This window comes from Neofelis nebulosa, chromosome 11 (assembly GCF_028018385.1).
Source record: "Neofelis nebulosa isolate mNeoNeb1 chromosome 11, mNeoNeb1.pri, whole genome shotgun sequence".
Lineage (NCBI taxonomy): Eukaryota > Metazoa > Chordata > Mammalia > Carnivora > Felidae > Neofelis > Neofelis nebulosa.
The window spans coordinates 94,538,313-94,551,322 of record NC_080792.1 but is presented as its reverse complement, the minus strand read 5'-3'; the positions used below and the strand labels follow the sequence as shown (position 1 = coordinate 94,551,322).

Sequence of the window (13,010 nt, the reverse complement as noted above, 5' to 3'; positions counted from 1 at the left end):
CCAGACCCCGTGACCGGGCACAGACTCTCGACCGACTTAAGACAAACGGAGTAGTGGGGCAGCCTGCAGGCCTCACCTCACACCCACAAGCCCGGCAGAGACGCCCCTGGGCTCCCTACGTACAGATGAGGAAACCGAGGCGAAACAGGCCAAGGAGTGTCCCGTGCTAGCTCAGCCAGAGAGCGAGGGCTCTGAAACCGTTGCTCAGCGTAAGGGTTACTTGAGCATCTGATGACTCTGCTGCGGCCACCCATGGCTCCCTGCGGTGGGGACGAACCCCCAGCCCTCCCGGCTCTGGCCCCGGGTTCCATCTGTGCGGTCTACCCACTGCTAGCCTCCCCTCCCCCGCCTCTGCCTCCTTCCACCTGCTTCGTTCTTTCTCCTCCAGCCTCAGCTGGTGGAAGCCTGCCGGGCCTCTCTCTTCCACACCTCTGCACGTCTGCGTCGTGGCCACCTCTGCAGCTCACCCGGGCTGCAGGCTGCGGGGCTGTCGTGGGCACCGAAGTGGCCAGGAGCCGGGCCGGTGCAGCAAGTCCTCAGCCAGCGCGCGTGGAGGAGACCCTGTCCCCAGACTTCCGGGGGCACGGGAACAAGCTTTGCTGCTGGCGTCAGCCTTCACAAGTCATTACGTTCTCTGTGGAAAACTTTGAAACCACAGGTGGACGGGACAGAAGATCCACCACAGCGCAGATGTGGGAGAAAGTCACCCGCACGGTTCCCGGGCACACACACGAAACCGGGGCCACACTGGACCGTGTTCCAGCCTGCTTCTGCTCCCCAGGCAGCATCTTCCCACATCTCTGTGTCCATAAAGATCATTTTTAAAATTAGGACTATTATTTCTTGGTCTGGGGGTTCCAATTTATTACACGGTCTCCCACGACCATTGCCAAGGTTTTATTTCTAAAAGCTGGCAAGCCCAGTGATGAACTCCTGGTCTGGATACCCGGCGGAGCCACGGCTCCGAGGGGGAGGGCATCTGCGCGGAGAGGGGCCCCTGCACCGGGCGGCCTCTTCCCCATGCTGCACCGAGCCGACGCGGGTCCCCGTTACCCTGCAGCCTCTCCCTCGCTGAGCATTACTTTCCAACTTCACCGACCCGAGAGGCAAAAAACAGCATTTGCCAGTGAAGATACACTTTAAAAATGTATTTACTGACCATCTATCTTTCTTCTTTTGTGAGCGATCTTTTCATATCTTCTGTCTCTGGTTTTCTCGCTGCAGTGAGTGTCTTCTTGTGTCAATGGATGAGCGCTTTCTACGGTACGGATCTGAACCCTCTATCTTCTGTTAGCGATTGACATTTTGACATTTGTCTTTACCTTTATTCAGGTCCTGCCCCCATCAGACCTACTATTCTTTCCTTATGATTTACGGCTTCAACTCTTAGAAAGTCTTTTCCAACGCTTAGATTACTGAACTTATTTTTACATTTTAATACTTTATCTGGAATCCTATGTTTTCCCCCCAAGACAGAGTCAGTTATTACGGTAAAGAAGCTCTCCCAGCCACGCGTAAGGACACTCTGACGCTTCTTCAGCACCTACGGACGGAGACAAAGGACAGCTCTCGGCTGCTCGCACGGCTGACTGCGTTGGCTGGGTGGCGAGGCATTAGTGTCCCTGTTGCTCGGGGAGGGGCCGACAGGCCGCTAGCAAGCTGCTCGGACCCCTTAGTTTGTCCTGCGCGCGGCAGTGGCTTTAGTCCCGCAGGTTTCACGCCCTCTTGTGGGAAACAAGCTTGGCCTCGACTCCGTCCGGCCGGCTGCCTGTTTGCAACGTGGTCCCCACTGAACGGTGAACGCTTCCTAAGTTCTCTGAGACCCACACATGTGTCATGCTGCCGCCTCTTGAGGTAATTTTAGCGATTTACACTTTCTCAGAGAATTTTTTCAGTCATTTCCAGATTTGTTCAAATGCAGTTACACGCGGCAGCCACGTACTGCACACGCCTGTGACTGTTTTCTCACGCACTACGTGTTGTGCGTTTCCTCCGCTTTTCTCTGCAGGAAGCCTGCAGGTGCGTGTTACTGGTCTTTACCGGTTTCTCACCGGCTCCCACTTTCATTGTTAAGCACACCAGGTTATGAGGTTTTTATTTGAGGTTTTCACCGCGTGTGAGAATTTTCTGACAAGAAATATTCTCACTGGGGCACTCGGCCGGCTCAGTCGGTGGAGCGTGTGGCTCTTGATCTTGGGTTGCAGTTCGAGCCCTGCACTGAGCGTAAAGATTACTTAAAAAGAAAATCTTCAAAAAAAAAAAAAAAAAAATCAAGAAGAAGAAACATTCTCATCGTCCTCACTCTCACTCATTACTTTGTAAAAGCCTGTGCCCAATAGCATCCAGAATACTGCTCATTCAGAATTTCAGACACACCTTAATTATCTGGCTTTTGCGGTGCAGACGTGGGTCTGACGCACCAACAGGCCTGTTCCCTGCCCAGGGGACAACTGCCTGTTCTCTGTGGATGCTTTGCTGCCACCTCCGTCCTCTTGCCTGGGGGAGAACAATTTTCAACCTGTCTTCTCGTCGGGTCTGACTTTCAGGCTTTCACTGTCTTACCACGTCGAGGCTGGTCCTCAGCGGGCTACGCGGAGGTCACACCGCCAGCCGCACTGGGCCCTGGTGCTCAGTCACTCTGGCTCCTGGCGCCTGCGCGCTGAGGTTCAAGCCAGGGCCGTCAAAGCATGGTGCCCGTCTGGAGCCGACGGCCTGGGGCAGCGGGTGGGAGGGAAGCGGGACATTGCCGCCCCGGGTGCCACACGACCGTGGGGGTGTGGAGGTGGCCCTGGCTCAAGGGCAGGCCGCCTGTTGTCCCCTCTCTGCCTGACAGTGCGCTCCCCCGGGGCTCACTGCCACCGAGTCCTGAAGTGTCCCTCTCTTTCCTGGGTGGGAAATTCTGGGCGGGCTGCCTTGTCCCGCAACATGGACGGTAAGAGCCTCCCCCACTTCCGTAGCAACAACAGATTTTATTCTCTACTCGTCACGTTCCTCTGTTACTTCAACGAGCGTCTGAAGGCGGCCGGGAAGGGTGAGGGACTGAACACGAGCGCTCAGGTAAGTCCTGGAACAAGAGGCTCAAAGACCCGTGTGCGTGTCCGGTCTGGCGACTTTCCCCGCTGTCACCCATCGGGGCCGGTCTGGTTAGTCTGGATCACCATCCTGTGCCACGAGGCCCCTCAAGGCAAAGCACAGGCCTTCCCCCGGGCTCTGCCGCCCTCCTCAACCCTGCACCTGCCTGGCCTCCGCCTCTGGGAGGGAGTGGGCTCGTGGGGCCCTCTCCCACTCCCTCTCCCTCTCCCACTCCCCTTCCTGCAGCTCTGTGACTGACCAGCAGTCCCACCAACACCCTCAGGCGGTCCTGTGCCCAGTGTCCTCACGAAGTTACCCAACTGGATGCAGCTGCTCCTCTGATCTGGACCCTGGGAGCCCACGAGCTGGCCATGGACACCTTCCAGGCTGTTCCCCGGGACCCACCCGCCACTCCAAGCCCCGCCTGCACAGCCTCCACCGGGGACGGCAGCCTGGTCTCGGGACCACCGTTATACCATCAACACCGGCGTGCACGCCTCCTCCCCACAGGCTTCCTCGTCTCCACACGGCGGGAATCAACGCATCGTCACACACTTGACCGCTCACTTCTTGGCTAACGTGCCTGTGTCAGCTTTTCCCCGCTTTTTATTCTACTGGCTTCCTTCCATGCACATCTGTCCTGCTAGATGAAGAACTCCAAGAACACAAAAGGCAACCAAATGCAGCGAGTGCAGTCCTGCCCGGTAGAGGCCTCGGGACGTGCCACTGAACAAATAAAGACGACTGATTTCACTAGTACAACAGTGTGCACCCAAGTGTGCTGTCAGAAGTCCAAGGAGATATGAAACATCGTTTGAAACACGCTAAACGTTCTCACTGAACTGCCACAACAGGGACACCTCACGTGAGCTCAGGTCCTCACGCGCCCGAATCAGGAGAGCACCGTGGCGCACGGAAGCTTTGTTTCGACCGTCTGACACCAGCGGTGACTCCCCTGCCCTGCGGCCAGAGGCACCTTTCCCGAACTTGAAGGGACCCCGCAAGGCCAAGACGGGCAGCAGCGTACCTTTCACCAGCTTCCCGTCTGTGACCGTCTTACTGGACGACGCCTCCTTCTTCCCCCCGGGGCCTCCTCTTCCTCCTGCGTCGGCCGACTCTTCGCACACACCGTCCTCCCCGGCGTCACTTGGCTTTTCAGGGGCAGATTCTGCCGGGGCCTCTTCTGGTGCTGACACAGCCTAGACAATAAACGTGACCATGAGCTGCCCGGTAAGGAACCGCCCAGGATGGGTCACGGACAGACCGACAGACTCCGCTGGACCACATGTTACCGCTCACACAGCACTAAGGAACACACTCTTGGAAACCCAGACCTGCCATTGTCTGATACAGCAGAACGGAAAGGGGAGTATGCGTGAGGCTTTCCCTCTGGAAGCACAGAACGCGTCTTAGAGCTCTAACACCGCCCGGGCGCCGATGCTCACGGCCTTTTCTCTGGACGCGGATGCCCGAGAACCCTTTCGGGGCCGTGCCCACCGCCCGCAGGTGAGCCATACGCTTCAGTCTGAGCGGTCACAGGTGCGAAGTCCGAAGAAACCCACGGACAGCGAGCAAGGCCTACGCCACCTACCAAAGCAGGTCTGAACGAAACGTGAGGGCGCCACATAACGAGGGGGGTGGAACAGGACAGCACTCGAAGGGCAGGAGGAGCAGCGTCCGGTGGGCCTGAGGGTCACACGTGGGGACGCGGCCCGGGGGCAGGCCGCCCGAGGACGAAGTCTGCGGCCCGGAGTGCACCACGCAGCTCCCGCGTCAGCCGTGCACACACGTCTACGTTTTATGCACGGAAGGAGACGTTGTACAAATATGGCATGTGGCTTCCACCCAAAGCAGTTACAAGTAACAGCCACCGGAACATCAAACGCTTGGAGAGCGCGGGTGCTGTGTTCGGGACACGCGGCTCATCAGTGAACTATGACTGCGGACCCCAGACACCGGTTTCACCTCTGAGAGGCGGGGAAGGGTAGAGACGGCGTGTGCTGCGCACGACCGTCCGCGCCAGGGGCTCAGCGAGCCCGTTCCTGCATCCCGCCCCTAGGCACAAAATCCCCGCTGCGTCCAGAACCCGGAGCCTCCCTGCCCTGCAGACACACACCTGTGCACTGTCGCCCCCTTCCTTCTGGAGGAAGAACTGCTTCTTGAACTCGTAATAGGCGTTATACTGGTGCCAGGGCTGCAGGAACTCAAACCTAGGAGCGGAGAGGGTGGTGAGTCACTCGTGCGGGCACGCGCCCCAGCCGGCGCCAGGGTTCCTCCTGCCTGCTCGCCGCCGGCAGACGCCGCCCCCCGCACACCCTCCAGCGACCCACTCAAGCCAGGTACCGCCTCGGCAGAGGCAATGGCCGTACCCTCCCCACCTCGTGGACAAGGGAGACGAGGCGTAGGGAGGGCACGGGGCTCGCCTACGCTCGTGCTATAACGTTGTAACCGCCACTCACGCTGGATGGTTCACACCCGAGGCATGGAACGGGATTTCATCACGTGGCGGATTCTTTTGTTTTCTGCTTCTTCGGTTTTGGTTTACAAACACACGCCTTTTTTTAACTTGTATTTTTTCTTTTACCCGGCGCACACGTTTTTTCAGTTTTTATTTTCATTTCACCTAATTCACACGCAGAGTCATAGCAGTTTCCCGAGCACAGTGTAGTGACAACACCTCTGTGCGTTGCCCGGCGCTCAATCCTTCATTCCCATCACCCGCCTCACCCTCCCTCCCCGCGGAGTGGCACATGCTTCGTTTTAGAGAGAGAAAGAGTGAGGGTGTGATCAGGAGACAGGCATAGAAAGGGGGAGATCAGAGAATCCCAAGCAGCCTCCGTGCCAAGCGCAGAGCCCGATGTAGGGCTCGAACCCGTGAACCATGAGATCGTGATCAAGAGTCGGGCGCTCAACCGACTGAGCCCCCGGGTGCCCCAAATGGCAGAGTTTTGAAAAGCATGGGCGCCAGCTCCGTTTCGGGTCCTTCGACATTCCTCCTTAAAGAACAAAACAAGACAAACGAGCCCCCCCCCACCCAACTGCAGGTAATTCAGCCAGGTGGTTGTAAGACGTATTTACGTAAACACGTAGGATTAACCGTGGTGAAGAGAGAACACAGCTAGACTGACAAGCTAAGTGACGACAAGCTAAGAGCACCCGTGTCCGTCCACCACACGCCACTCCTCCCCTCACCTTTGGTCATTCTTAGCACGAACGCTGGTCTCGAACTTAAGGCCGTTCCGAGCCACGTACTCCGCCAGCTTGTCGATCACAGGCTGAATGTCGGGGGGCGGGGGGATGATGGCCGCCACGGGAGCAAGTGCACTGCGGAGAAGAGCCGCGTCACACGGTGCGGGGGCCTCCTGAGACCGCCGGCAGGTGCACCGGCGCAGAGCGCTGCCGAGGGCTCGCAGCGTCCCGGGCCGCACCCACATGCAGTGAGTGACACACACATGGGGCGGCTCTGAGCGTGACCTCAAACGCAAAAACTAACCAAAGTCCTCTGGTTTAAAACAGAGACCAAAATATCATTGCCAGTCGGTAAAAATGGCGGTTTTATGGAAATTAAGACTTTAAATCATGAAAACAAGTTCACCCCTAACATTTCCCTCCAATTAGGAGCTAATTCTTTTTTTTTTAAATTGTATTGGGGTTGGGGGGGCGCAGAGAGAGAGGGACAGAGAATCCCAGCAGGCTCCACACTCAGCACAGAGCCCGATGCGTGTCTCCATCCCATGACCCTGGCATCACGACTTGAGCTGAAACGGAGAGTTGGATGCTTAAGTGACTGAGCCACCCAGGCACCCCACGAGCTAATTCTTAGAGGCAGCCGAGAGTAAATCACGTGTTGACTTTTTTTCAAGCTAAAAAGAGAACGTGGGCAGTGCAGCCCCACATTCTCATTTCACGCCCCCTTTCCTAGCACAGTCAGAAGGCAGGTCATTTTGCAGAAACATCCAAGTTTCTGTCGACTTCCAGCACAGGCACCCGGTGCCCCCAACAAAGCACCTGCTCACTCTGCAGACACCTGGACGCTGCCCCGTTGCCCACTGTCACTTTAGGTCAGCGGTTCGATGGTCTGACAGCCAGAACCCCATCTGCCTATGGCTTGTGGGAGTCACTTGCGTTAACTCTTACAAAAGCCTGTTTCTTGCTGACAACTGCAGCTTTGCTTTGCACTGGTCTTCCTTCCCTAGTACCGCCCAGCTGAGATGTCAGCACATCAGAAAGACCGGACACAGGGGCTGGGGCAGCGTGGGGTGCCGAGGACGGGGGATTACGAGGGTTGAGGGGCGCTAAGGATACGAAGGTCGGGGTGATGCGGGGTGCTGACCAGGAATCAATTTTCTCAGTGTTTACGACATGACAATTTCTGTTATGCCATCAACTCTGTAACCGGGGACCTGGACCCTGAGATCTTCCACAAACCCCGATGAAAAACCCCAAACCACGAACGCGGAAGTGCCAGGCGAGGGGCAGAAGTGGGCGTACCTTGTGGTGATGGTGGAGGTCACCCCGCTGCTCGACTCTGCTGTGCTTGGGGGGGGCGGGGGCGTGGTCCCGGGGGGCGGCGGGGCCGCGGCCGTCACTCCGGCGGAGCTGGGCACGGCCACGCCGGCGGGCAGGGCGCCGTAGTAGGTGGCCACGTCGACCCCGGGCGGGGGAGGAGCCAGGCAGTAGGTGCCATCCGGCAGCACGTAGTAGCTGTAATACATGGCGGCCACTGTCGCTGTGAAAACACAGGTGCAAGGTCACTCCTGTTCGTCCGCTCCCACGCCGTTTTCTGTGCTCTCTGATGTAAGAGAGGCCGCCCCCGGGACACGTGATTTGGAAGGACCGGGCAACGTGCAGACACACACCTGGGGACTACAGGGAAGGGGCGGTGACCGAGCCCACGAGACGTCCCCTCTGCAGCAGCTGGCGACCTCCGCTCGCGGGACCCCCGGCAGACCTCCCCCAGGAGGCCGGCCTCAGTGACCCACTCCTTTCCCAGTTATTCTCAGGGCACCACGCATCCCTCGTCCTGAGGGGCGTCTGTAAAGCTGCTTGCGCTCGGTCGCCAGACAGCCCCGCCCACCCCGCCACGGTGCGCTGTAGCGAATTTACCACAGCCCGAGGGACACAGGTGCCCGGCTCTGCTGTCACCGGGTGACCTACAACAGCTTCCTAGCAAGTTGGGGATGTAAGCAAATACCGGTTTCAATAGTGAAAAGTCCTGTAAGTTTATTCATCGTTTTTTTTTTTTTTTTTTTGAAAAACATTCAAATCTATCGAAATCACAGAAAATTTAACGATCTTTGGGGCACCTGGGTGGCTCAGTCGGTTAAGCGACCGATTCTTGATTTCGGCTCAAGTCATGCTCTCACGGTTCACGAGTTCGGCTCTGCACTGACAGCGTGGAGCCTGCTTAGGATTCTCCCTCCTTCTCTCTCTGTTCCTCCCCCGCATGTTCTCTCTCTCTCAAGATAACTAAGTAAACTTAAAAAACAACGATTCAATGATCCAATTAAGAATCACTTCTAATCCTGTTGGGATAAGCGAATGGTTCTCACTACACAGAGATTTAATTTCCTTTTCCTTGGAGGATGGTGACAAGATCTTTCCAACTACAGACTTTTACTTTGATTTTCAACTAATTCGCTTTAAACCAAGCACATTTATCAAGCGTCCGGCACTGCGCGCCCCTCCACTCGGGCCAGCAGCCCGAGGCGTCCCTGCAGCAGCCGGCCTCCTGTCCCTGGCTGGAGTCACATGCAGCCCCATGTGCTGTGGGCTCAGCCACTGCAGACGACCCTCGCGCTTCGTGAACATGCATGCGCGGCTCCCAGCGCGTCCCTCCCTCTCGATGTCACACCACCCGCCGCTCCACATGCACGAGGACACTCCGAATTTTCCCAGAAAGAGGCGCGGTCCCATATCCTGACCACGTGATCTCCGCACGGAACACGGGGTCATGTCTCTGAAGGAGGCGGGCGATCCGAGACTGCTCACTGCGGGCAGGGGCCGAGGCGGGCGGCGGCGGGAAAAGCGCTTACAGGACAAACGGATGCAGCGGTTCTGATGGAAGCTTTTCCTAACCAGCCTGCACCTCCGCCAGATATAACATCGTCCCTGCAGGAACGGAGCCACACACCCCCCCCCCGCCCCCCCCCCCCCCCCCCCGCCTCCTGCTTCAGCCAGCCATCGGGGACCTTCTTCTCAGCCTCCAGAGCCACCTGCGGAGGGGATGATGTGGCTCCAGCGAGGACAGAGAATAACCCCGACCTCCCTCAGAGAACGCCCCACGTGCAGCCCGATGTCTGGGGAGGGGAAGGGACTCCTGTTCCTCCCTAGTGCGAAGAGTCACATCTCAGCAGAAGGAACACACTCCACTCCTGCCCTGGACAGTCAGCCTCCTGCCTGAAAACGAGCCGAAGTAGGTTTTATTTTTAATTAGAATTTTTAAAAATTTTAACATTTATTTTTAAGACAGAAAGAGAGGGGCAGAGACAGGGGGACACGGGATCTGAAGTGGGGCTCGAACTTGCCAACTGCGAGATCATGACCTGAACTTCAGATGCTCCACCGACTGAGCCCCCCAAGGCGCCCGCAGGTTTTCAACCGCAGCCACAAGCAGTGAGCCACGTGAACGGGTAAGAACCGAACAGCTGACGAGCTTCAGCTAAGGGTGCACGTCCTGCGAGGTCGACATAACACGTCCTTTACGTAACAGAGAAAATCAACAGTTCTTGGAACTGAGCACCGTCCCTCAAAGTACGAACACGCAGACTAACCGTGCACGTGACTTTCCCGAACCTCCGTCACGTTACACTGAAACAACGTGTTGAAAACAGCGTTCCTGGCAAGACGGCGATTCACTCGGGCGTGCGTCCCCAGAAGACACCGGTGAAGGCAGAGCGGGAAGTACGCGTGCACGGCTGAGCCTCCGGGTCCAAAAACAGAACGGCACGCCCGAACCTGAATGCTGGGGCCCCCAGCACGGGGTCGCACTGAGGAGGAGAGGTGCCGAGCCGGCGTCCCCAGCAGACCCGCAGGGGCAGCCCTTGTCCACACCCCGACACATGTGCGGCGAGGCTCCCCTGCGGTCACACCGCACACAGTGAACACTCTCACAACCTCCATTTATCTACAAATATGCTGACAGCGACGAGACGCTGCTGTGTGGTGGCTGACTGGGGCGCGGCGAGCGCCACGCTGGGTTTAAGAGCTCCCCTTTCAGCTGGACCCTCGCTTCGAGGGCTGTCGGGGGTGAAGGGCTTCCAGGGGAGGGTCCTTTCTGCCTTCTGCCCCCAACAGTGGTGCTGGGGTGTGATGGTAGCGGCGGACCGCCGTCTGATCCCCACGCCCCGCCCGTCACGGCACCTCTGGACCCCACTGCCGAGCAGCGCCTCCCTCCCTCACTTCTGACGCCGGCACATCCACGCAGCGTCTCCTGCGTGACACCCCCCCCCCCCCCCCCCGCCCCGCACCCTGCCCCAGCCCCCACGGTCCGACCCCCAGCACCTCCCCTGCCCCAGGCCGACTCAGAGGCCCCTGCTCTGCCCTCCTGTGGGACCATGCTCCCAGGGGCAATTCTCTGCACCAGCAGTGTCGGGGCACGGCTGGCTTCCAGGAGCTCGCACACTCCCAGCACACGGTGCACCCCCAGCACACAGCAGGCCCCACGAGCCTTCCAAGGCAGCCTGGAGCTCAGATATGCAGGCACACTGACTTACCCTATTACACAGGTTCTGAGACGTGCGCTCAAAGCCAAAGACCCTTTGAAATGATCATCAGAGCGCGTGTGTTTTGTACACAGCCTCCCCCCGCCCCCTGAGATTCTCACTGCTGGACTGGACCCCAGACAGGACAGAGGTCTGGTGCCCCAAGACCATGTTCCCTGAAGCCATCGTCACGTCCCAGACTCCCAAAGGGACCCCACCACACTCTCGTGTTACACCTTATCAGGCTTGCTGTTCTCCGGATTCTAGGTTGAATTTCCAAGAAGCGAGTGGGTTTTGCAGAAAGTTAAATGCGATGGCATTATTAGCACGAGAACCACAAATGCCTGCTCCAAATGAACCCAAGCAAGAAGTTTCAAGGAGCACCTACATTTGCTGAGGGCCGGCATAGCTGTATGAAGAAAATCCAGCTGCTAGGAAGCATAAGGTGCATTCTGGCGCGCTTCCTTCCTGGAATCGCATGTGCTCACGAACGGACAGAGCTATGTGATGCACGGTCACACAGACACGTCTACCTACCTTCCAAAGCCCTTCTGTTCAACCGGCCTGCAAAAACCAGGGCCACCTTGCTGATCTTTTATGTGACCTTAATCTCATATAGATTTAGCTCCCAGCGTTGGAAGGGCTCTCGAACACAGGGCCGGTGAGCAATCCCTTCCGCGTGAGAGCCAGTTCAGGGGAGACAAACCCCATGTGAACGCGTTAAGAATGAAAATGGCTTTCCTGAGTGCCACGGAGAAAAGAGTTTATTCTTAAAAAGAAAAAAACAACAACAATCTATTTTACTCACACAAGACACAAGACGTCAGGATGCCAGAGCGTGACCCTCCAGGGTGTGTGAACGGCAGCTGTGAGGAGGGCCCCCCGGTCTGCACCTCAGTGCCTCACCTGTCCAGGCCCAGGTCAGCAGCCGTGCCCCCCGGCTGCCTCCACTGGGCCTGTGGATGGCCCTGGCTGTGCACCCCTGGGACCCTCCTCGTGAGTTCAAGGGCTTTAAGACCCGCTTGTGTTTGAGGATTCCAGAATTCCCATCTCCAGCTCCGAGTGGAACTTGCACATTAATTGCACACCCCACCGGGCCACCTCGTGAGTGGTTCACACCAGGGAGTACAGACTGGGATCCCTGCCTGCCCCCCCCCCCCCCCGCACCCCCAGGGAGCGGCAGTGCCTCCTGGTGGGGCGGCACACTGCACGACTCCTCCCAGCGCCTGCTCAAAAGTTCCGGGAGCCCTGCCTGGACCAGACACGGCTGCCCCCCCACCCCCCGCCAAGTCCCCTGTGTCACATACCACGACCCCCCTCCCCTCTCCGTCCCCCAGCTGGACTTCCTCCCTGACCATGCCTCTGGCACGGTGACCTCGTGGTCTCCATGATCCCCCACGACCCGAGGAACCTCACTCACCGCTATTCCCGGCGTGGCACGACCACAGTGCCGATCTGCTCGGCGACTGTCCAAGTTACGTGCGGGAGGATGAGGACTGGGAGGGTGTGAGGGCACCCTGCAGCAGCCAGGGCTACTAGGCGACAGGCGGGCCCAAACCTAAGGCCCGAGCGACAGGACTCAACCCACCGTTCTGTGCCTGTCCGGACTACCTCCCACCACGGGAGCAGCACGAGGGCATGTTCAGACATTCGAGAACTAAAAGAATGTGCGTCCCCGTGTACCCGACGAGAGCACAAGCTGCAACAAAGCACGGGAGTAAACCAACCGATCGAGCAGGGGAAACCCCAGGCACTAACACAGGAAAGCAACAAAAAGTCAGGGAACAGAGGGCTGCAGGCCGAGAACGCGGCCACTCCAGACCAGAGCAGGGGCGGAGGGCTCCAGAAACACGGCTGTCAACGCCGCCCAAACGCAGGCCACCAGCACGACCCCCGGCAGACCAGAGAGCACGTCGTGCAGGCACCTGCAGTCTGTAGGGCCATCGGATAAAAAGAAGTCCGTAAAATGAGAACATTTATATTCCAGCACAGTCTCTGATTCTGGGATAGAGCAGGGGCTGGCAAACGCTCACAGCCAGACAGTAAATATACTACCTTTTGTGGACCACGAGGCGAAAGCAGATACTCAGAGTATATAGCTGAGTACTTACGTGACACTGAGTATATAGACACTTGGAAAAAGAGAAAAAACAAATTCCCACACGGTTTTTAACTGATGAAATTCAAGTTTTAATAGAAATAACTGAGCGGCTTTTTAGGGGGTAGTACAGGTCT

At 57.8% G+C, this 13,010-nt stretch overlaps 1 protein-coding gene across 2 annotated transcripts in view; it reads right to left on the bottom strand.

The window, feature by feature from the left end:
• SFSWAP (splicing factor SWAP) overlaps positions 1–13,010 on the bottom strand; it is a 70,447-nt gene that overhangs the window by 31,528 nt on the left and 25,909 nt on the right. For both annotated transcript variants that reach the window (XM_058691530.1, XM_058691531.1), the window contains exons 8-11: positions 7,564–7,801; positions 6,265–6,396; positions 5,189–5,282; positions 4,100–4,271 (exon numbers count right to left, since the gene is read on the bottom strand). In XM_058691530.1, the coding sequence (XP_058547513.1) occupies positions 4,100–4,271; positions 5,189–5,282; positions 6,265–6,396; positions 7,564–7,801 (636 nt within the window). The remainder of the gene's footprint in view (positions 1–4,099; positions 4,272–5,188; positions 5,283–6,264; positions 6,397–7,563; positions 7,802–13,010) is intronic.